We start from the raw sequence: 20,174 nt of genomic DNA, 5'->3' as shown, positions 1-20,174 counted from the left end.
TGCGTGTCAATATCATGTCTATTCAGTAACGTACTGTGTCTCCAGGACCAGGACGTGGAGGAGGTCCTGGGGGGCCTGGCGGAGGCGGACTCGGCCCGCTCCGTCCAGCAGACGGGGGCGGTCCTCCTGGCTCTGCTCCAGAAGGCCCGTCAGCGCCACCGCGACATCACCACGCAGGAGATGACGGTCCTGATCGACGAGAGGGACCGCACCGCCACCAAGGTACGTCACCATGGTTACAGAAGGGGCTGTGTTACCATGGTCACAGAAGGGGCTGTGTTTCCGTGGTCACAGCAGGGGCTGTGTTACCATGGTCACAGAAGGGGCTGTGTTACCATGGTCACAGAAGGGGCTGTGTTACCATGGTTACAGAAGGGGCAGGGTCACCATGGTTACAGAAGGGGCTGTGTTTCCGTGGTCACAGAAGGGGCTGTGTTACCATGGTCACAGAAGGGGCTGTGTTACCATGGTCACAGAAGGGGCTGTGTTACCATGGTTACAGAAGGGGCAGTGTTACCATGGTTACAGAAGGGGCTGTGTTACCATGGTCACAGAAGGGGCTGTGTTACCATGGTCACAGAAGGGGCTGTGTTTCCGTGGTCACAGCAGGGGCTGTCCCCATGTTTACAGCAGGTCTGCGTTCTCATGGTTACGTTAGGGGTGTTTCCATCTTTACAGCAGGGTTACATTGCCGTGGTTACAGAAGGGCTGTGTTTCCATGAGTACAGCAGGGCTGCGTTCCGACGGTTACGGCAGGACCGCGTCACCATTGCGATGCCGGCTGCATTTCCATGGTTACTGCGGCGCGGTGTTTCCATGGTGACAGCGTGTAGCCATCTCAATGATGCACACACTAACACTATTGTCTAGCTGGCATGTAGTAGACATCGTGATGGAGGCGTTGCTGTAACACTACGCTGTTGGCGCGCGGAGGGGAACAGAGCCCAGCTGGCTGAGTCGGGTCCAGGTGTGGGCGCCATACACAACATGTATGATATATCAAATATTAGAGAGAGGGAGAGAGGGAGGGAGATCCCTCGCTCCCCCTCCTCATCTCTCAGGGATTAACTCTGTGCTTCCTGAGAGCCAAGGAGACTTCTGGGAAATATTCTGGAGGATATGAGAACCAGGGAGAACCCTTTGTCCCTCTTTCTCCCACTCCTCAAACTCTCTCTCTCTCTCTCTCTCTCTCTCTCTCTCTCTCTCTCTCTCTCTCTCTCTCTCTCTCTCTCTCGCTCTCGCTCTCGCTCTCGCTCTCTCTCTTTCACTTTTTTCTCTTTCTTTCTCTTTCTCTGTATGTGTGTGTCTCTCTCTCTCTGTCTGTCTGTATCTCTCTCTCTCTCTCTCTCTCTGTCTTTCTGTCTCTCTGTCTGTCTCTCTCTCCGTCTGTCTCTCTGTCTTCCTCTCTAATTGTCTTTCTCTCAGCTCTATTGCTCGGTCCCTCTCTGCTGAGCCAATATCCGTGTTATTACGCTGGGCGGCCCACTGCTGTCCCCTGATTGGTCAGTTATTGAGCTAATATCTCCTTTATTACAGCAGGGCCCCACCGGCCCCAGCCACCCACCACGGACCGCCGGCCGCATCCCAATACATCTAGCTAGACCACCACTAGCCGGGCCGCATCCCAATACATCTAGACAGACCACAACTAGCCGGGCCGCATCCCAATACATCTAGACAGACCACAACTAGCCGGGCCGCATCCCAATACATCTAGACAGACCACCACTAGCTGGGCCGCGTTCCAATACATCTCTCTAGACCACCACTAGCTGGGCCGCGTTCCAATACATCTCTCTAGACCACCACTAGCTGGGCCGCGTTCCAATCCATCTAGACAGACCACAACTAGCCGGGCCGCATCCCAATACATCTAGACAGACCACCACTAGCTGGGCCGCGTTCCAATACATCTCTCTAGACCACCACTAGCTGGGCCGCGTTCCAATACATCTCTCTAGACCACCACTAGCTGGGCCGCGTTCCAATACATCTCTCTAGACCACCACTAGCCGGGCCGCGTTCCAATACATCTAGACAGACCACCACTAGCTGGGCCGCGTTCCAATACATCTCTCTAGACCACCACTAGCCGGGCCGCGTTCCAATACATCTAGACAGACCACCACTAGCTGGGCCGCGTTCCAATACATCTCTCTAGACCACCACTAGCTGGGCCGCGTTCCAATACATCTCTCTAGACCACCACTAGCCGGGCCGCGTTCCAATACATCTAGACAGACCACCACTAGCCGGGCTGCATCCTAATACATCTAGCTAGACCACCACTAGCTCTATAGAACTGATTTATCTAGCTCCATGCTACGTTCAACAGTTTAATTTCATGGTAAACTTCCTCTTTGTCTCCAGTTGAATCGTCTGGAACTACTGACCAGAGAAAAGAACCAGGCAGCACACGACGCCTGCAAGGTAGGAACACACCACACACACACACACACACACACACACACACACACACACACACACACACACACACACACACACACACACACACACACACACACGTCATTATTTAAGCTACATAGCCTAATAAGAAGTGCTAATAAGGATATTTGACTAAACCAACCAAACAGTTGAAAAAAGCATCCTCCCACACGTTATTTCTTTATTCATTTAGCTATACTTTAATAGTATTCTTTCTGTTCAAATCTGTTCAGTGTTCCAAATTATTTGTTATTAAATGTTACATTAAGTTAATTGGTATATGAGTGTTGTTTAAATAAAATGCTTTTTAAATTTCAAAAAATCGTGGGATGTATCGAACCGTGGGTCAAAAATCGTGATACAAACCGAATCGTGAGTTTGTGTATCGTTACAGCCCTAACACACACACACACAAACACACACACACACACACACACACACACACACACACACACACACACACACACACACACACACACACACACACACACACACACACACACACACACACACACACATACACACACACACACACACACACACACAAACACACACTCTTCCTGTGTTAACTTTTTAGGATAGGGGAGGAGGTGTAGAGAAAAGGAGGTGTAGAGAAAAGGAGGTGTAGAGTGAGAGGAGGTGTAGAAAGAGAGGAGGAGGAGGTGTAGGGAGAGAGGAGGAGGAGGAGGAGGAGGTGGAGGAGGAGGTGTAGGGAGAGAGGAGGAGGAGGAGGAGGAGGAGGTGTAGGGAGAGAGGAGGAGGAGGAGGAGGAGGAGGAGGAGGTGTAGGGAGAGAGGAGGAGGAGGAGGAGGAGGAGGAGGTGTAGGGAGAGAGGAGGAGGAGGAGGAGGAGGAGGAGGTGTAGGGAGAGAGGAGGAGGAGGAGGAGGTGTAGGGAGAGAGGAGGAGGAGGAGGAGGTGTAGGGAGAGAGGAGGAGGAGGAGGAGGAGGAGGAGGAGGAGGAGGAGGTGTAGGGAGAGAGGAGGAGGAGGAGGAGGAGGAGGAGGAGGAGGAGGTGTAGAGAGAGAGGAGGAGGAGGAGGAGGAGGTGTAGGGAGAGAGGAGGAGGAGGAGGAGGAGGTGTAGGGAGAGAGGAGGAGGAGGAGGAGGAGGAGGAGGTGTAGGGAGAGAGGAGGAGGAGGAGGAGGAGGAGGAGGTGTAGAGAGAGAGGAGGAGGAGGAGGAGGAGGTGTAGGGAGAGAGGAGGAGGAGGAGGAGGTGTAGGGAGAGAGGAGGTGTAGAGAGAGAGGAGGTGTAGAGAGAGGAGGAGGTGTAGAGAGAGAGGTGTAGAGAGAGAGGAGGTGTAGAGAGAGAGGAGGATGAGGAGGTGTAGAGAGAGAGGTGTAGAGAGAGAGGAGGTGTAGAGAGAGAGGGGTCGAGGGGGGGCGGTAGAGGAGCAGGGAGGAGGTGCAGGAGCAGAGCTGTCTGCGGGGGACCCCCGGCCCGGAGCTAAAGGTCACAGCGTGTCCTGCGTCCCCCCAGGCCGGACGGGCTCATTTGGGTACGGCGTGATGAGGAGGCACTCCGCTGGGGGGGTACATATTGACGGAGGGTGGGGCGCTTTGATGCCCTCCTGGTCCTCTGGCCTTGAGGGGACTAATGAGAGAGGAGGGGGGCTGGCAGAAGGTCCCCCCCACTGCTCCATATTCATATCCATGGTCCTACTGGTCTGAACTATCTTACCGACCGGTGTGGTGCCTCTCTCATCCTCTCCTCCTCTCCTCCTCTCCTCCTCTCCTCTCCCCTCTTCTTCTCTCTCCTCCTCTTCTCCTCTCTCCTCCTCTCCTCCTCTCCTCCTCTCCTCCTCTCCTCTCCCCTCTTCTCCTCTTTCCTCTCCTCCTCTCTCCTCCTCTCCTCCTCTCCTCTCCCCTCTTCTCCTCTTTCCTCTCCTCCTCTCTCCTCCACTACTCTCCGCTCTCCTCTCCTCCTCTCCTCTCCTCTCTCCTCCTTTATCTCTCTTCCTCTCCTCCTCTCCTCTCCTCCTTTATCTCTTCCTTTCCCCTCTCCTCTCCTCCCCTCCTCTCCTCCCCCCCTCCTCTCCTCCCCTCCTCCTCTCCTCTCTCCTCCTCTCCTCCTCTCCTCCTCTCCTCTCCTCTCCTCTCCTCTCCTCTCTCCTCCTCTCCTCCTCTCCTCTCCTCTCTCCTCTCTCCTCCTCTCCTCTCTCCTCCTCTCCTCCTCTCCTCTCCTCTCCTCTCTCCTCCTCTCCTCCTCTCCTCTCCTCTCTCCTCTCCTCTCCTCTCCTCTCTCCTCCTCTCCTCCTCTCCTCTCCTCTCTCCTCTCTCCTCCTCTCCTCTCCTCTCCTCTCCTCTCCTCTCCTCCTCTCCTCTCCTCTCTCCTCCTCTCCTCCTCTCCTCTCCTTCTCCTCTCTCCTCCTCTCCTCTCTGCTCCCCTCTCTTCTCCTGCTCTACGCTCTCCTATCTACCTGCTCCTTTCCTCTCTCCTCTCCCCTCGCCAAATAGAGAGGGGAGAACACACACGCACGCACACACACAGCCAGGGGTGTGTGACTGTGTGTGTGCTTGTGTGTGTGTGTGTGTGTGTGTGTGTGTGTGTGTGTGTGTGTGTGTGTGTGTGTGTGTGCGTGCTGGCCCTGAGCTGAGCTCAGACCCGGCCGTTCTGACGGCTGAGGCGTTTGTTCAGGAGGAGCTGGAGAGAGCGGAGCGGGAGAGAGACCGGGCGCTGGAGCAGCAGCAGCAGCTGGAGGGGGAGATCAGCAGGTCAGAACCACTCGGCCGCGGGCATCACCAGGAGAGACAGTAGGAGAGACGCCCGCAGGCATCACCAGGAGAGACAGTATGAGAGACAGCCGCAGGCATCACCAGGAGAGACAGTAGGAGAGACAGCCGCAGGCATCACCAGGAGAGAGACAGCTGCAGGTATCACCAGGAGAGACAGTAGGAGAGACGCCCGCAGGTATCACCAGGAGAGACAGTAGGAGAGACAGCCGCAGGCATCACCAGGAGAGAGACAGCCGCAGGTATCACCAGGAGAGAGACAGCCGCAGGCATCACCAGGAGAGAGACAGCTGCAGGTATCACCAGGAGAGACAGTAGCAGGTGGAGGAGAGACAGAAGCAGGAGAGAGAGCAGCAGGAGAGACAGCAGCAGGTACCACCAGGAGAGACAGTACCAGGAGAGAGAGCAGCTGGAGAGACCTCCACAGGTATCACCAGGAGAGACAGTAGGAGAGACGTCCGCAGGTATCACCAGGAGAGACAGTAGGAGAGACAGCCGCAGGTAACATTAGGAGAGAGAGCAGCAGGAGAGACAGGAGAGACAGTAGGAGGTATCACCAGGGGAGACAGTAGGAGAGACAGCCACAGGTATCACCAAGAGAGACAGTAGCAGGTGGAGGAGAGACAGAAGCAGGAGAGAGAGCAGCAGGAGAGACAGCAGCAGGTACCACCAGGAGAGACAGTACCAGGAGAGACAGCAGCAGGTACCGCCAGGAGAGACAGTACCAGGAGAGAGAGCAGCAGGAGAGACCGTAGCAGCTACAGGACAGTTGTTGAAGAAAAAAATAATCGAAAATAATAAAACTACAAAGTGGACGTGTCGTATAACCTCAGTGTGCTACTGGTGGACACTGGGAGCCACCCAGTACAACCAAAGTGTCCTACAGGTTCTGCTGGGGGCCAACCAGTACAACCCCTTTCTTCTGTGGGACACCGTCATCACCGTACCAGTACTCGGTCAACAACGTTAACCTGAGCACTGATTGTGTCGAGTGCTCCTGATTGGTCAGCCCTCTCGTTCTGTCTCCAGGCTCCAGGGCGAGTCGCGGCGGGCGCTGGGCCACGGCCCCCCCCCGGCCCCGGGGCCCAGAGAGGGGGGCGAGGTGCTGGGTAGCACTGCAGGCCAGGAGCCCGCGCTGACCCAGAGCTCCCATCCCTCCAGGCAGCAGCAGGACCTGGAGCAGAGGCTACAGGCCTCCCTACAGGCAGAGGGGGAAGCCTGCGCAAAGATACAGAAGTGGGTCACCCCTACCTTCATTCTCTCATCCCTCTTTCGTTCTTTCACTAGTATCATCCCTCCATCATTCTGTCTCTCCTCCATCATTCTGTCTCTCCTTCATCATTCTGTCTCCCCTCCATCATCCCTCCATCATTCTCTCTCTCCTCCCTCATCCCTCCATCATTCTGTCTCTCCTCCCTCATCCCTCCATCATTCTCTCTCTCCTCCCTCATCCCTCCATCATTATGTCTCTCCTCCCTCATCCCTCCATCATTCTCATCATTATCATTATGTCTTGCCTGTGTGTGTGTGTGTGTGTGTGTGTGTGTGTGTGTGCGTGTGTGTGTGTGTGTGTGTGTGTGTGTGTGTGTGTGTGTGTGTGTGTGTGTGTGTGTGTGTGTGTGTGTGTGTGTGTGTGTGTGTGTGTGTGTGTGTGTGTGTCAGGTTGGAGCGGCTGGTGGAGGTGTTGAGGAAGAAGGTCGGAACCGGCAGCCTCCGCTCTGTCGTCTGACCCCGACGACCTCCTGACCTCCTGACCCCCGATGACCTCTTGACCTCCCCCTCCTCTCCCAGGGGGTTTGGGGTCGTTTCATTTATATATTCCCGTCTACCATTACAAACACTACACAATACTATATTTATTATCGAAATAAGAATTTCTGGTATTCCCAACACGATATAACATTATATTTAATTATTTGAATAAGAATATCTAGTATTATATACACTTTACTACATTATATATCAAAATATTCATATTTTTGTTATAGTTTGAATATGCCGTACTCGTGTTCCAAACCCAACATTTGTATTGATTGATTCTGGTATTATCGGAGAGTATTATTAAGGTCAACGTTGCTTCATTCCTTTTTATTGTCCTTGATAATCATTATTATTAGATCATTAAACATGTGCCCAATATTCTGGAGTTGTTCTAATGGAGAAGTTTGTGCGTTCCTCTGGGCTATGATTAGTTTTAGTCTTGGTGGTGGAAAAGTGTCTCCTCTCAGTGTTTTAAGTTTTAAGTGTTTTAATATAGAGCGACATGCTCAGGGACTCGCTTTTCATTTCCTCTGATTAAAAACACGTGGGCCTACTTTGGTTTCCCCAAACAATTTGACTCTAAATAAATCACTGCCTTTTCTTCATTCCCCTTGCTGTGTCATTATTCAGTATAATAGTATTTATTATTATTATATGACGCCATGTATTTGTGCCTAAATAGCCGATGAAGTAGAGACGAGACGCTGGATGTCCAGCGGGCTGGAGGCGATGATCCCAGGTGGAGGTCTTGGTGGAAGTCTGGCTTGAGTTCAGGGTGGAGGTTTTTGGGGCGGTCTGGGTGGAGGTTTGGTCGGGGGTCTGGGCGGGGGTCTGGGTGGAGGTCAGGGGGATGGTCTGGGGTGGAGGTATAGTTGAGGTCTGGTGGAGGTCTTGGGGGCGTCTGGTGGAGGTCTGGTGGAGGTCTTGGGGGCGTCTGGGTGGAGGTCTGGTGGAGGTCTTGGGGGCGTCTGGGTGGAGGTCTTGGGGTCGTCTGGGTGGAGGTTTGGGTGGAGGTCTTGGGGGCGTCTGGGTGGAGGTCTGGTGGAGGTCTTGGGGGCGTCTGGGTGGAGGTCTGGTGGAGGTCTTGGGGGCATCTGGGTGGAGGTTTGGGTGGGGGTCCGGGTGGAGGTTTGGGTGGAGGTTTGGGTGGGGGTCCGGGTGGAGGTTTGGGTGGGGGTCCGGGTGGGGGTCCGGGTGGTGTGGAGCTGCAGAGCGAGGCTGTTGGAGCTAAAGGAGACGGTGGTCCCATCAGCTCCGTGTTGACTCTAGCTTCGCCTCCTAAAGTAGACCAATTTTAAAAAGCTCACGGAAAGAAAGAAACGATAGTGATATTAATTTAGCCGGGAGTGGCAAATCAGTCCAAATGATCTCACGCTTCCAAGACTCCCAAGGATTTATTTTGTCAAGTTATTAAAAAAATAACTTTATGATGAGTCTGAGACCTAAAAGTGAGAGGTTCCATTGTGTTTGGAGCTCTGTGTTTGCGACCTCGCTGAAGGGGGTTCCTTCAGGGCAGCTGTCCACTGTTGGTCTTGGGGATCATCGCGTTTTCCTCCTCTGACCTATCGGGTCCCCGTCTAGCTGTTGAATAGCCGCAGGGTCAGCCAGGCTAATGGTAGAGTTAGGGTTCACTAGGTTAACCGCAAGGTTAGGATTAGCTAGGCTAAGTGCCGGTTGGTTAGCTAGGCTAGCCCCAGGGTTAGCTAGGCTAAGTGCAAGGTGAGGGCTAGCTAGGCTTGGCTAAATGCAGGGTTTGCTAGATAGGGCTGAGAAGCGCAGCGTTAGCAAAGCTAGGCGTAATGCAGGGTTAGGGTAAGCTAGACTCAGTGCAGGGTGAGCTATGCTAGGTTAAGTGCAGAGGTAGCTGGGCTTACTGCAAGGTTAGGGTCAGCTAGGTCAAGCACAGGGTTAGCTAAGCTAGGCTAACCTGCTCACATTGAACAAATGGAGCAGTTGTCTGGCGCATTGGGGCTGTGAACAAGTCTTCCCTTCTGCTAGCTCTCACTCTCGCTACCTCCCTCTCTCCATCTCGCTATCTCTCGCACTCTCCCCCTCTCACTCTCTCTCTCTCTCTCTCTCCCTCATCCTTCTCCATCTCTCTCCCTCCATCTCACTCTCTCCATCTCTCTCTTTTCTCCCTCCCCCTCCTTCCATCTCTCTCTCCATCTCTCTCTCTCTCTTTCTCTCTCACTCTCTCTCGCCCTCCCTCCCTCCATCTCTCTCTCTATCTCTCTCTCTCTCTCCCTGCCTCCATCTCTCTCTCTCTCTCCCTGCCTCCCTCTCTCTCTCTCTCCCTCTCTCTCTCTCTCTCTCTCGCCCTCCCTCCATCTCTCTCTCTCTTTCTCTCTCTCTCTCGCCCTCCCTCCATCTCTCTCTCTCTCTCTCTCTCTCTCCCTGCCTCCATCTCTCTCTCTCTCCCTCTCTCTCTCTCTCCCTCCATCTCTCTCTCTCTCTCTCTCTCTCTCTCTCTCTCTCTCTCTCTCTCTCTCTCTCTCTCTCTCTTTCTCTCTCTCTCTCTCGCCCTCCCTCCATCTCTCTCCCTCTCTCTCTCTCCCTCTCTCTCTCTCTCTCTCTCTCCCTCCCTCTCTCTCTCTCTCTCTCTCTCTCTCTCTCTCTCTCTCTCTCTCTCTCTCTCTCTCTCTCTCTCTCTCTCTCTCCCCCTCTCTCTCTCTCTCTCTCGCCCTCTGCTTTGCATACTAATAATGTCCTACAACGCGGGGTGCTGGTGGTGGGCGACCTTAGCCGCCGTCCGCACGCCAAACAATTATTTTCGCGTCGCTTGTGGTCTTGTAAATATCAACGCTTTGTGACCCCGCGGCGCCCCTCCCCCCTCCCCCTTCCTCCTCTCTCCCCCTCCCTCCTCCCTCCCCCCCATAGTTCTACAGAGAGAGAGGGAAAGAGAGAGTTAGTCGAAAGAGATATTTCTACAGAGAGAGATGGTAGGCTACTGGAGAGAGAGAGATAGGTGAAGAGCTAGAGAGATAGTCAGAGAGAGAAAGAGATAGTTAGAGAGAGAGAGAGAGAGAGAGAGAGAGAGAGAGAGAGAGAGAGAGAGAGAGAGAGAGAGAGGGAGGGAGGGAGGGAGGGAGGGAGGAGGGAGGAGAGAGAGAGAGAGAGAGAGAGAGAGAGAGAGAGAGAGAGAGAGAGAGAGAGAGAGAGAGAGAGAGAGAGAGAGAGAGAGAGAGAGAGAGAGAGAGAGAGAGAGAGAGAGGGAGGGAGGGAGGGAGGGAGGGAGGGAGGGAGGGAGGGAGGGAGGGGGAGAGAGGAGAGAGAGAGAGAGAGAGAGAGAGAGAGAGAGAGAGAGAGAGAGAGAGAGAGAGAGGGGGGTTTAGAGACAGAAAGGACAGTGGAGAGAAGAAAGGGGAGGGGGGGGGGGAGAGGAGTATAAAGGAGGTGGTCTGGTGGGGGGGCTCTGGTTCGGACCCTGCATCACTACCCCCCCCCCCCCAACTCGCGCGCCTCGTAACCGTGGAGATGGCACAACTTGGGTGTCCTCGCGCGCCTAATCCCTGGCTCCGCCCCCATGTGTGTTTCTCCCGCCATAATCCGCGATAATCCGCGATAATCCGCGGCGTCGCGAGGACCGGCGCGACGGCTCCACTCGGTTGGCACCGGGAAGTTTCCTCCTTCTTTAAACCGCTTCCGAGTTTTACTTTCTGTCTAATTTTCCTGAGGATCGACGATGTTTGATCCACCTGATCTGTGGTCTGTGTGTGCAGCTGTAGGCCATACTGTAGCGTCACCATGTCTTTATTATTGATATCATTAGAATAATAAGAGGATGATTGGTATTATAGCCTAATTGTAATAATGATGATGATAATAATGATTTTGACCTAATTCATATAATTACTGGTCCAATTGATAATAATAATTATTGTAATAAAAATTATAAATATATATGATTAAATATAAGGCTATTAAATAAGATATGTGGGTCAGGCCCTACTGGTAAACTCTCATTTTGAGAGAGCTGAATTCTATAGATCACTCTCTCGGTCTCACCCCCGCCAGAGGACCGCCACGAGACGCCCGGCCGCTGTAGGCTTGTCCCTGTCTGATTGGCTAATTCAGTCCATTATCTCCACCATAGAATCCGAATAATCAGCTCAATATTGGGAAGTTAACCCGACGGCGGCGGCCCGGTGTTAGCGGGGTCCAGAGGAGGCCCCTAAAGACCTGCTCCGGGACCACCAGCGCTACTTGGCTGGCTGCGTGGCGGCTCCACAAAGCCCTAATAAAGTTCCTCCGTATAATTTTTAATGGAAAGGCAGCTGCTTGTTAAAGCTGCTTGAGGATGGAGCGATCCTCTTTGAATCCCTCCGCTCCTTTCTACTCCGCTCTCTTATGTGCGTCTGAAGGGGGCTGCTTTGCTCTTTTCTTGGCCAAGCACAATTGTGTTATTGGAGATAATTAATTCAATCCCCATCAAAAGGCATTAGTCTCTGCCCGGCCCCCGCGCTGAAAGGAGCGCCGAAGAAAAGTCTCCTTTTGATGTGGAGGACCCGCGGCATTGTTGCCCGCATCGCTCCCCATACGGCCGCGGCGGAGCGGGAGGACGGCACCGCGCGGCAGGGGCCCGCTGGGAACATATGTCCCACATTACCGGGTAGGACCGGCCCGGGATCACTAGTCCACTCATTACTGAGTAGGACTGGTCCTAATCAATACTACACTCATTACTGAGTCGGCCGGTCGGGGATCAGTAGTCATTACCGGGTAGGACCGGCCCGGGATCACTAGTCCACTCATTACTGAGTAGGACTGATCCTAATCATTACCACACTCATTAACTGAGTTGGACGGGTCCTAATGGACTGGTCTGGGATCAGTACTACCGTCATTGCTGAGTAGAACTGGTCCTAATCGGTACAATCACTGAGTAGGACTGGTCTGGGATCAGTACTGAGTAGTGATCAGTAGGACACTGTATACCCTGTGTGTGGGTCTTGCAGCAGCAGAGCGGTGAGCCGGGCCGGTGGGCTACGTTGGTGTTCAGGGCCTGCGGAGAGTAAACAAGGACACGGTAAATAACGACAAACTGCGCGGCCGCTAGGGCTTTAGGGCCGGTAGGTGGGTCTTTAATATCGGGCTAGTAGATATAGGGCTTTATTATAGGGCCGGTAGGTAGGTCTTTATTATAGGGCTAGTATATATAGGGCTTTATTATATGGCCGAGAGGTAGGTCTTTATTACAGGGCTAGTATATATAGGGCTTTATTATAGGGCCGATAGGTAGGCCTAGGTCTTTATTATAGGGCTAGTAGATATAGGGCTTTATTATAGGGCCGGTAGGTAGGTCTTTATTATTGGGCTAGTATATATAGGGCTTTATTATAGGGCCGATAGGTAGGTCTTTATTATAGGGCTAGTAGATATAGGGCTTTATTATAGGGCCGGTAGGTAGGTCTTTATTATTGGGCTAGTATATATAGGGCTTTATTATAGGGCCGATAGGTAGGTCTTTATTATAGGCCTAGAGGTTAAGGGATATATTATAGGTCTGTGAGAGAGGTGACTATAGGACTGCATTATAGCCCTACAGTAGGTACTAGGATAGGGCCTACAGTATATGCCTACTACTGTGATAGGCTGTACTAGTGTAACAGGGTGTCATGTCTTTTAAATTATAATTACACAAAATCATTTATTAAAAAAAGAAACACAACGCAGATTAAACCGGTCGCACTATACACTTAGGACTATATGATGGGGACTAGGTCTGTATCATAGGCCTACGGTTGATAATATAGGACTTTATCCCTACAGTAGATTATTTAGGACTGGGACTAGAGTCGATTATATAGGACTGTATTGCACTGCAGTAGATTTAATATAATTATTATATCCCTACAGTAGATTCTCTAGGACAGTATTACAGTTTTACAGTAAATAATATAGGTCTGTTTTATTGGGCCTACAGTCAATTATATAGGACTGTTGTATTGCATACCGTAGATTATGTTGGACATTATTTTAGGCCTACAGTAGATAAAATATAACTGTATTATAGGCCTAGAGTAGATTATAGGACTGCATTTTAGGGCCTACACTAGATTAAATGTATTTGTAATAAAGGCCTGAAATAGATTCTATAGAACTGTATTTATACCTCCTGGTAGTAGATTAGATTAGGGCCTGCTGAACAAATATGTGTTTTGAAGAGAGAGTGGAAAAACATTTCATAAAACACCTGCGCTTTAGAGGTCAAGAAAGAGTTACATCTCAATATCGGTTGGTTGGTCAACTCCTGTCCTGTCTGTGGCGACATGTCTGTGGTCACCCGTCTGAGGCGACGTGTCTGTGGTCACCCGTCTGAGGCGACGTGTCTGTGGTCACCCGTCTGAGGCGACGTGTCTGTGGTCACCCGTCTGAGGCGACGTGTCTGTGGTCACCCGTCTGTGGCGACGTGTCTGTGGTCACCCGTCTGAGGCGACGTGTCTGTGGTCACCCGTCTGAGGCGACGTGTCTGTGGTCACCCGTCTGTGGCGATGTGTCTGTGGTCACCCGTCTGTGGCGACGTGTCTGTGGTCACCCGTCTGAGGCGACGTGTCTGTGGTCACCCGTCTGAGGCGACGTGTCTGTGGTCACCCGTCTGTGGTCACCTATCCGTGGCAACCTGTCTGTGATTTTTCTGGGGACTAGAGGGGTCACTAGAGTGGTCCCCCACACTAGAGGGGTCCCCCACACTAGAGGGGTCACTAGAGGGGTCACTATGGGGTCCCCTGCCCTAGAGGGGTCACTGGAGGGGAGAGGGATCACTAGAGCGGTCCCTATGGGGTCCCCTGCCCTAGAGGGATTCCTAGAGGGGTTCCTAGAGGGGTCCCTATTGGGTCCCCTGCCCTAGAGGGGTCACTGTGGGGTCCCTATGGGGTCCCCTGCCCTGGGGTCACTGTGGGGTCCCCTGCCCTAGAGGGGTCACTGTGGGGTCCCTATGGGGTCCCCTGCCCTAGAGGGGTCACTGTGGGGTCCCCTGCCCTAGAGGGGTCACTGTGGGGTCCCTATGGGGTCCCCTGCCCTAGAGGGGTCACCTGCACTATCAATAAAGAGCTGAGGGGCGCGATATGAAGTCTGATCTCTTTATGAAATATAGGATCCACTAAGCCTCACTGCCGACAAATTAAAAGAATCCTTCATTTAATTCACACCACTCTTTTATATATTAATTTCAATTTTCTAATGCAAGCTATAGGGTTTTCTATTTGACATGAGGCCATTTAATAAAGTGAATTAGTTATAAATTAAAGTTTATACTAAAGTATGGAAATGATTGTAAATACAAGGGATGGTGGAGATCGTGTGAGCAAAGCCGTGGTTAACACAGAGCCAGTGATAAATACCATATAAAATAACAACTAAATGGATGCTTTATAGCCCCGATTAGATACACTACAACAATTATACAATTATTACCTTATCAAAACCAAAACCATAAATAATGTACACCCTTGAGGTCCGGATGATTGAATTAAACCGACTAATTGATGAGTCGCGAGCTCCGCTTCAAATCCGGTCGGATTCAACGCGCTCTCCTCTCGCGCCGTTCCTTCGCACCGTGGGAGCCAATCAGAACCTCCGGCCAATTAAGGTAATTAAACCCATTTCACGGTTCCTCGGCCAAATGCCGTGTAAATACCCGATCAAAGTGGACGTGTTCCGGTTCAGCCGCCACCGTGTAGGGCGATGCGACACAAAAGAGGCGCCTGTGGTTCTCCTTATAAAGCTTTCTACTTTAGATTAGGGCTGTGTGTAGTATTATACAGCCTTTATACTTTAGATTAGGTCTGTGTGTAGTATTATAAAGCCTTTCTACATTAGATTAGGGCTGTGTGTAGTATTATGAACCCTTTATACTTTAGATTAGGGCTGTGTGATATTTGGGATCCTTGATCCCGTGTTTCTGTTGAGTTTGGCTGTGGTCGCCGCAGCCCCGGGGGATGAAGACATTAAAGAACCGCAAAACACGATTAACATTTTCTATTGTTACATCCATCCCGCAAATCATTTAAAACATATTTAAATAAAAAGGAAGAAAAAAGCAAAAACACAACGGCCTAAAATTGGAACTAAAGGCTTTAGGTTCAAGGTGAGGAAGTCATAATTATATAGAGGGTAAATAAGCAGTTTTATACATTATACAACAATCACTTTTTATTTAAAAGGAGCAATAATAAGTTAAGAACATGCAAAGTCTTCCAAAGCAACAGAGTGAATCCACAGTAAAGATCACTTCTGAACGGGATGGTTTCATTCTCTTTAAACACATTTTAAGCGCTTCTTGGTGTGGTGTTTTATATATTTCAAGAATTTAAATAGGCTACGTTTGAACCTAAACGTCTTAAAATGTGTTTGAACACATTTAAAACGCTTCTTCGGGGATTTTTTTTTGTAAGTTTGGAGACACTTCAAAATCCAAACGAGGCGCCGGAGAGCGGAGGGTCTCCGAGGGTCTGGAGGACCACCGGTCGGGACCTCTCGCTTCTGAAGTGGACTTTAGATAATACATGAACAACATTTTCAACACAGGGTGCGGTATAAATCCCGGGTCCATGCAACGATCCCCCGCGTCCCTCAGCGCGGCTCCCCCGCGCCCCGGGGCGCCGTGGAGACGCGCCCTACGACGCGTTCAGCACCGGTCTGGAGTACACGCCCTGGTAGTAGCTGGCCTCTAACGGGTCCGCCGCCGACGCGCGTCCTCCCAGCGACAGTCCCGCGGACCCGCCCGAGCCGTAGGAGTACTGCAGCGCCTGCAGCTCGTAGGCCTTCAAGTCCAGCTTGTGCTGCTGCTCCGGGGAGGCCATGAGGTTGTGGATAGAGAAGGGGTGGTTGAAGGGGTAGTGGGGGTCGCCCTTCAGATGGAAGTCCTGCGCCATCGCGTGCGGCGGCGGCAGAGAGAGGGCCGTGACCCCCGCGGAGTGGTGGATCTGTGATCCGGCGACCTTGAGGTCAGGGGCCGCTCGACTGGCCCGGTGGTCCTGTCCGGGGGGGTGGGGGTCCATAGGGTCCACTTTGATCCGGTGGGATCCCTCGGCGGCGGGGGGAGAGGCGCCGCTCGCCTCCTTCTTCCCTTCGCCTTTAGTCGACAACTTTTTGTCGCACTTGAAGCGCTTCTGTCGACGCAGGTAGCAGCCATTCTCGAACATGTTCCCCGAGTCGGGGTGCAACGCCCAGTAGGAGCCCTTCCCCGGCTTGTCCGGGGACCGCGACACCTTCACGAAGCAGTCGTTGAAGGAGAGCGAGTGTCGGATGGAGTTCTGCCAGCGCTGCTGGTTGTGGCGGTAGTAGGGGAATAAGTCCATGATCCACTGGTAAATCTCGCTCAGGGTCAGCATCTTGCTGGGCGCCTGCTGGATCGCCATGGTGATGAGGGAGATGTAGGAGTAGGGCGGCTTGGCGTGCGGGTAGCTCCGCCGGAACGCCTTGTTGTCCCGGCCGCGGCTCAGCGGGCCCTGGCTGTAGGACACGGAGGACGACATGCTGGGACTCAGGCCGCCGTAGTGCGTCAGCGCGCTCATGGACGCCTGCTGGGCCGCCATGGAGCTCATGTTGGTCGGGCTGAGCGCCGCACCCATGCCCCCGGTCCCCGGGGCCATGGGGCCGGGCCCTGGGTTGACGTTGTGGGCCGGGCTGAGGCCCGTGTTGGAGTAGGACATGTTGAAGGAGCCCGCGGTCATCGAGCCCATGTAGCCGTTCATCATCCCGCCCGACGTCATTGGCGAGTACACCTGCGGACCAAGTTATACTCATTAATACTACTGATTATACATACTTTATTGTAGTTGTAGCCTACTCATTAATACTTTACACACATTAATGCTACTGATTATACTCATTAATAGATTATAAATTACTTTATTGTAGTAAAACTAATCAATACTTTACACCCATTAATACTAGGCCTACACTGATTACTCATTAATACATTGCACCCATTAACTTATTATAAATCCGACTTAATTATAGTTATACTCATTAAAACATTACACTCATTAATATTACATATTATAAATTCGACTTAATTTTAGTTATACTTGTTAACACATGACACTCGTGTGTCATGTATTAATGAGCATAAATATGATACCCCTTTTACAACCATGAATACTATTACTTAGGTTGCACTTATCTCCTAAATACTATTTATAATACTCATAAATACTTTATACATAAATACTACCTGTTATACTGTTATTAATACTACTGATTATACTCATCAATACAGCCTACCCTTAAATACTACATGTTGTATTCATTAATACTACTGATTATACTCATTAATACTACCCATTATACTCATTAATACTACGGATTATACCCATTAATACATCCTATTATACCCATAAACACTATTTATTATAGGCTAATACTATTCTATTATTTTATTAACCTTTTAAATGGTACTTATTGACCTATATTAAACAGTACTTATTATCCTTTTAAATGGTACATCATAAAGACTACTGATTATAGGCTACTATTACTATGATATTATTTATTATCCTAATAAATAGTACTTAATATCCTCATGAAAACTACTTATTGTTATTATAGTCCGCTAATCCACATTAAATACGACCTATAATACTAACATTATTAAACTCACACTATGAATTTTGTTTTAACTATTTATTGTACTGATACTACTAATTCATCTTATCATACTAATATTTATTATACAAATACTTATACTCTAATGCTCATACTTGGATACTTATTACGTTATAATGTTTATCTTTCATTGTGATGCTATAATAGGCGTTAATAAATAATAATATAAATAATAATAAATTGTATTTATTATGCTGTATACTCTATCAGGCCTATGATTAATTAAATCCTGATTATCATACTCATGTAGGCCTATTGATTATACTCCTCATTGCACTACAATGTTTATATTTACAGCTTATATTAATTGTAGGCTACTGATGCTATTTTCTAATGCTATTTATCATACAGATATTGGTTACACAAATGATTATTTATTATAAGCTTATTAAGGCTAACGTTATACAGAACTAAACGCTCTTTGACACAAAACGCGATGTAATCGTGCACTATTATTTTATGCCAAACTCTTTGACAGGCCTTCACATAAAGTGGTCCTTTATATAATCCTCCTCTCCTCTCCTTTCCTCTCCGGTCCTATACATCATCCCAGCTTCTTCAGGAGCTCAAATGAATGATTATAATAATCTATAAAGTAAAGATGTACACTCCTCATGAATGATTATGATAATATATAAGGTAAAGCTTTACACTGAATGATTATGATAATATATAAGGTAAAGCTTACCACTCATGAATGATTATATTAATCTATAGCCTAAGGTAACGCTTTACACTACTCATGAATGATTATATAATCTATAGAAGTAAAGCTTTACACTACTCATGAATGATTATAATTATCTATAAGGTAAAGCTTCACACTTTACACACTAAGGGAAAAAAAAGGAGAACTATTTCAACAGTCTGTCTACCGGTCTCTCTCTCTCTCTCTCTCTCTCTCTCTCTCTCTCTCTCTCTCTCTCTCTCTCTCTCTCTCTCTCTCTCTCTCTCTCTCTCTCTCTCTCTCTCTCTCTCTCTCTCTCTCTCTCTCTCTCTCTCTCTCTCTCTCTCTCTCTCTCCCGGTCTCTCGCCCTGCCTCTCTCCCTGTCTCTCTTCAAGAGGGTCACGCGCATCCTAACAGGTGTCTCGGCTCGAGCAGCTCGCTGTCTCCTCAAAGGTCCTCAAAGGTGAAAGAGTTCACATGGAACTGAAACACATTTCCCATTTCGTCATAATTCTCAACACGGATCATTAGAAAACGGAATAAAGGTCCCACCTCTGGTGCCTCGCTGTAGTAGTTGTTCCAGTCCGGAGTCTCATGGCCTTCCATCTTCACGGCAGCCCGCATAGTGGCGCTGAACTCCGGCGAGGGCTCGGCAGACCCCGGCCCCCCCCGGCCCAGCCCCGCTCCTCTCTCCGCTCCCACTGGCCAATCACAGCCCGGCTATCCCTCCTACCGCTCCCTCCGGCCAATCACAGCCCGGCTACCTCTCCTACCGCTCCCCCTGGCCAATCACAGCCCGGCTATCTCTCCTACCGCTACCCCTGGCTAATCACAGCCCGGCTATCTCTCCTACCGCTCCCCCCAATCAGGGCCAAGGAAGCGGAGCGGCAGCGCGGGGCCAGGACTGCGTATCGTCATATCGCCGAATACGGTTCAGCCCCCTCTGGTCCCCTCTGTCCCCCCACTCCTTTCCTCTCTCTCTCTCCCCCCCCCCCCCCCCCCCCCCCCCCCCCCCCCCCCACACACACACACACACACACACACACACACACACACACACACTGGCCCTCCGGTCCGGCAGCCCTCGGTCTGTGAGCTGCTCACCTCCAAGTAGGCCTACTTATGATTGATGGATTTATGGATTCATAAATCGATATAGGTACGCCTCTCCGAGTCTTTGGGAGCAAGAGCCTCAGAGGAACATGTGAGGAGTTCTCTGGACGAAAGCAGAGCTGCAGTCTGACGACCCAGTCACATGTGAGGTGTTCTCTATCAGCTGGTGAAATGTCATTTATCCATGAGCTCATCACCGAACAGAAAGCTTAAATATGCTCTCTGGCCTCTAACTTTCTACTTTTGGAGTCGGGAATCGGGACTAAACATTTTATTCCGCTTCGTTTGAAAGGGATTTTTTTACTTTGTCAAGCGTAAACATTGAGGTATAACAGAGCCGAACGAATTATAGGTCTATCAGTCTGGTTCCGCTTGAATTCAGAGCAGAGGTTCCGTTGAAACGGAATAAACACCAGTGTCACATGTAGGCCTATGTGTTTTGACACCCTTAAAGGCAGGGTCCGTTAAAACACGATATATAGGCCTATATATAGGCCCACCGTATATATAGGCCTTAGGCCTATATATTCTAGATGTATAACTTTTGAGTGACACTTTCTAGTTTACCTACCCTTTGTAGCGTTTCCATTGAATTCAAAGCTTAATAACATAACATAACAAGTTGATTTAACCAAAATTGTTGATTTAAACATCGATTAACATAATAAGTATAAAATGTTGATTCAACATTTAATGACATAGCGGGTCAGACATGTTGATTCAAACCTTAAATAGAATGTTAATTTAAACTTCTAATAACATAACAAGTAGACATGATGATATAAACATTTAGCAATTTAAACCCTTATCATAATGTTAAGTAGGCCTAGTTATTAAAGTTTTAAATCG

The 20,174-nt window shown here is 50.1% G+C and overlaps 2 protein-coding genes across 8 annotated transcripts in view; one reads left to right on the top strand and one right to left on the bottom strand.

The window, feature by feature from the left end:
- The window catches only part of mipol1 (mirror-image polydactyly 1), a 17,964-nt gene extending 10,422 nt beyond the window's left edge, over positions 1-7,542 (top strand). For all 7 annotated transcript variants that reach the window (XM_030357337.1, XM_030357336.1, XM_030357335.1 and 4 more), the window contains 5 exons: positions 46-222; positions 2,371-2,430; positions 5,082-5,158; positions 6,206-6,412; positions 6,839-7,542. In XM_030357337.1, the coding sequence (XP_030213197.1) occupies positions 46-222; positions 2,371-2,430; positions 5,082-5,158; positions 6,206-6,412; positions 6,839-6,905 (588 nt within the window). In that variant the 3' untranslated portion in view covers positions 6,906-7,542. The remainder of the gene's footprint in view (positions 1-45; positions 223-2,370; positions 2,431-5,081; positions 5,159-6,205; positions 6,413-6,838) is intronic.
- Positions 7,543-14,787: 7,245 nt separating this feature from the next.
- On the bottom strand, positions 14,788-18,866 carry foxa1 (forkhead box A1). Its single transcript, XM_030357343.1, has 2 exons — positions 18,765-18,866; positions 14,788-16,662 (listed from the first exon to the last, which is right to left on the bottom strand). Exons 1-2 carry the CDS (start codon positions 18,834-18,836, stop codon positions 15,553-15,555), a joined length of 1,182 nt encoding a protein of 393 aa, XP_030213203.1. The 5' UTR covers positions 18,837-18,866; the 3' UTR covers positions 14,788-15,552.
- Between the last annotated feature and the right edge of the window lie 1,308 nt (positions 18,867-20,174).

This window comes from Gadus morhua, chromosome 5 (assembly GCF_902167405.1).
Source record: "Gadus morhua chromosome 5, gadMor3.0, whole genome shotgun sequence".
Classification (NCBI taxonomy): domain Eukaryota; kingdom Metazoa; phylum Chordata; class Actinopteri; order Gadiformes; family Gadidae; genus Gadus; species Gadus morhua.
The sequence above is the reverse complement of the archived record's forward strand: the minus strand, read 5'-3'. Positions and strand labels throughout refer to the sequence as shown.

Bases quoted from the DNA above. Each gene is read 5' to 3' on its own strand.
- foxa1 (XM_030357343.1), bottom strand. From the start codon at position 18,836: ATGCGGGCTGCCGTGAAGATGGAAGGCCATGAGACTCCGGACTGGAAC. The intron at 16,663-18,764 runs GTGGGACCTTTA...CTTGGTCCGCAG, and splicing joins ACTACAGCGAGGCACCAGAG to GTGTACTCGCCAATGACGTC.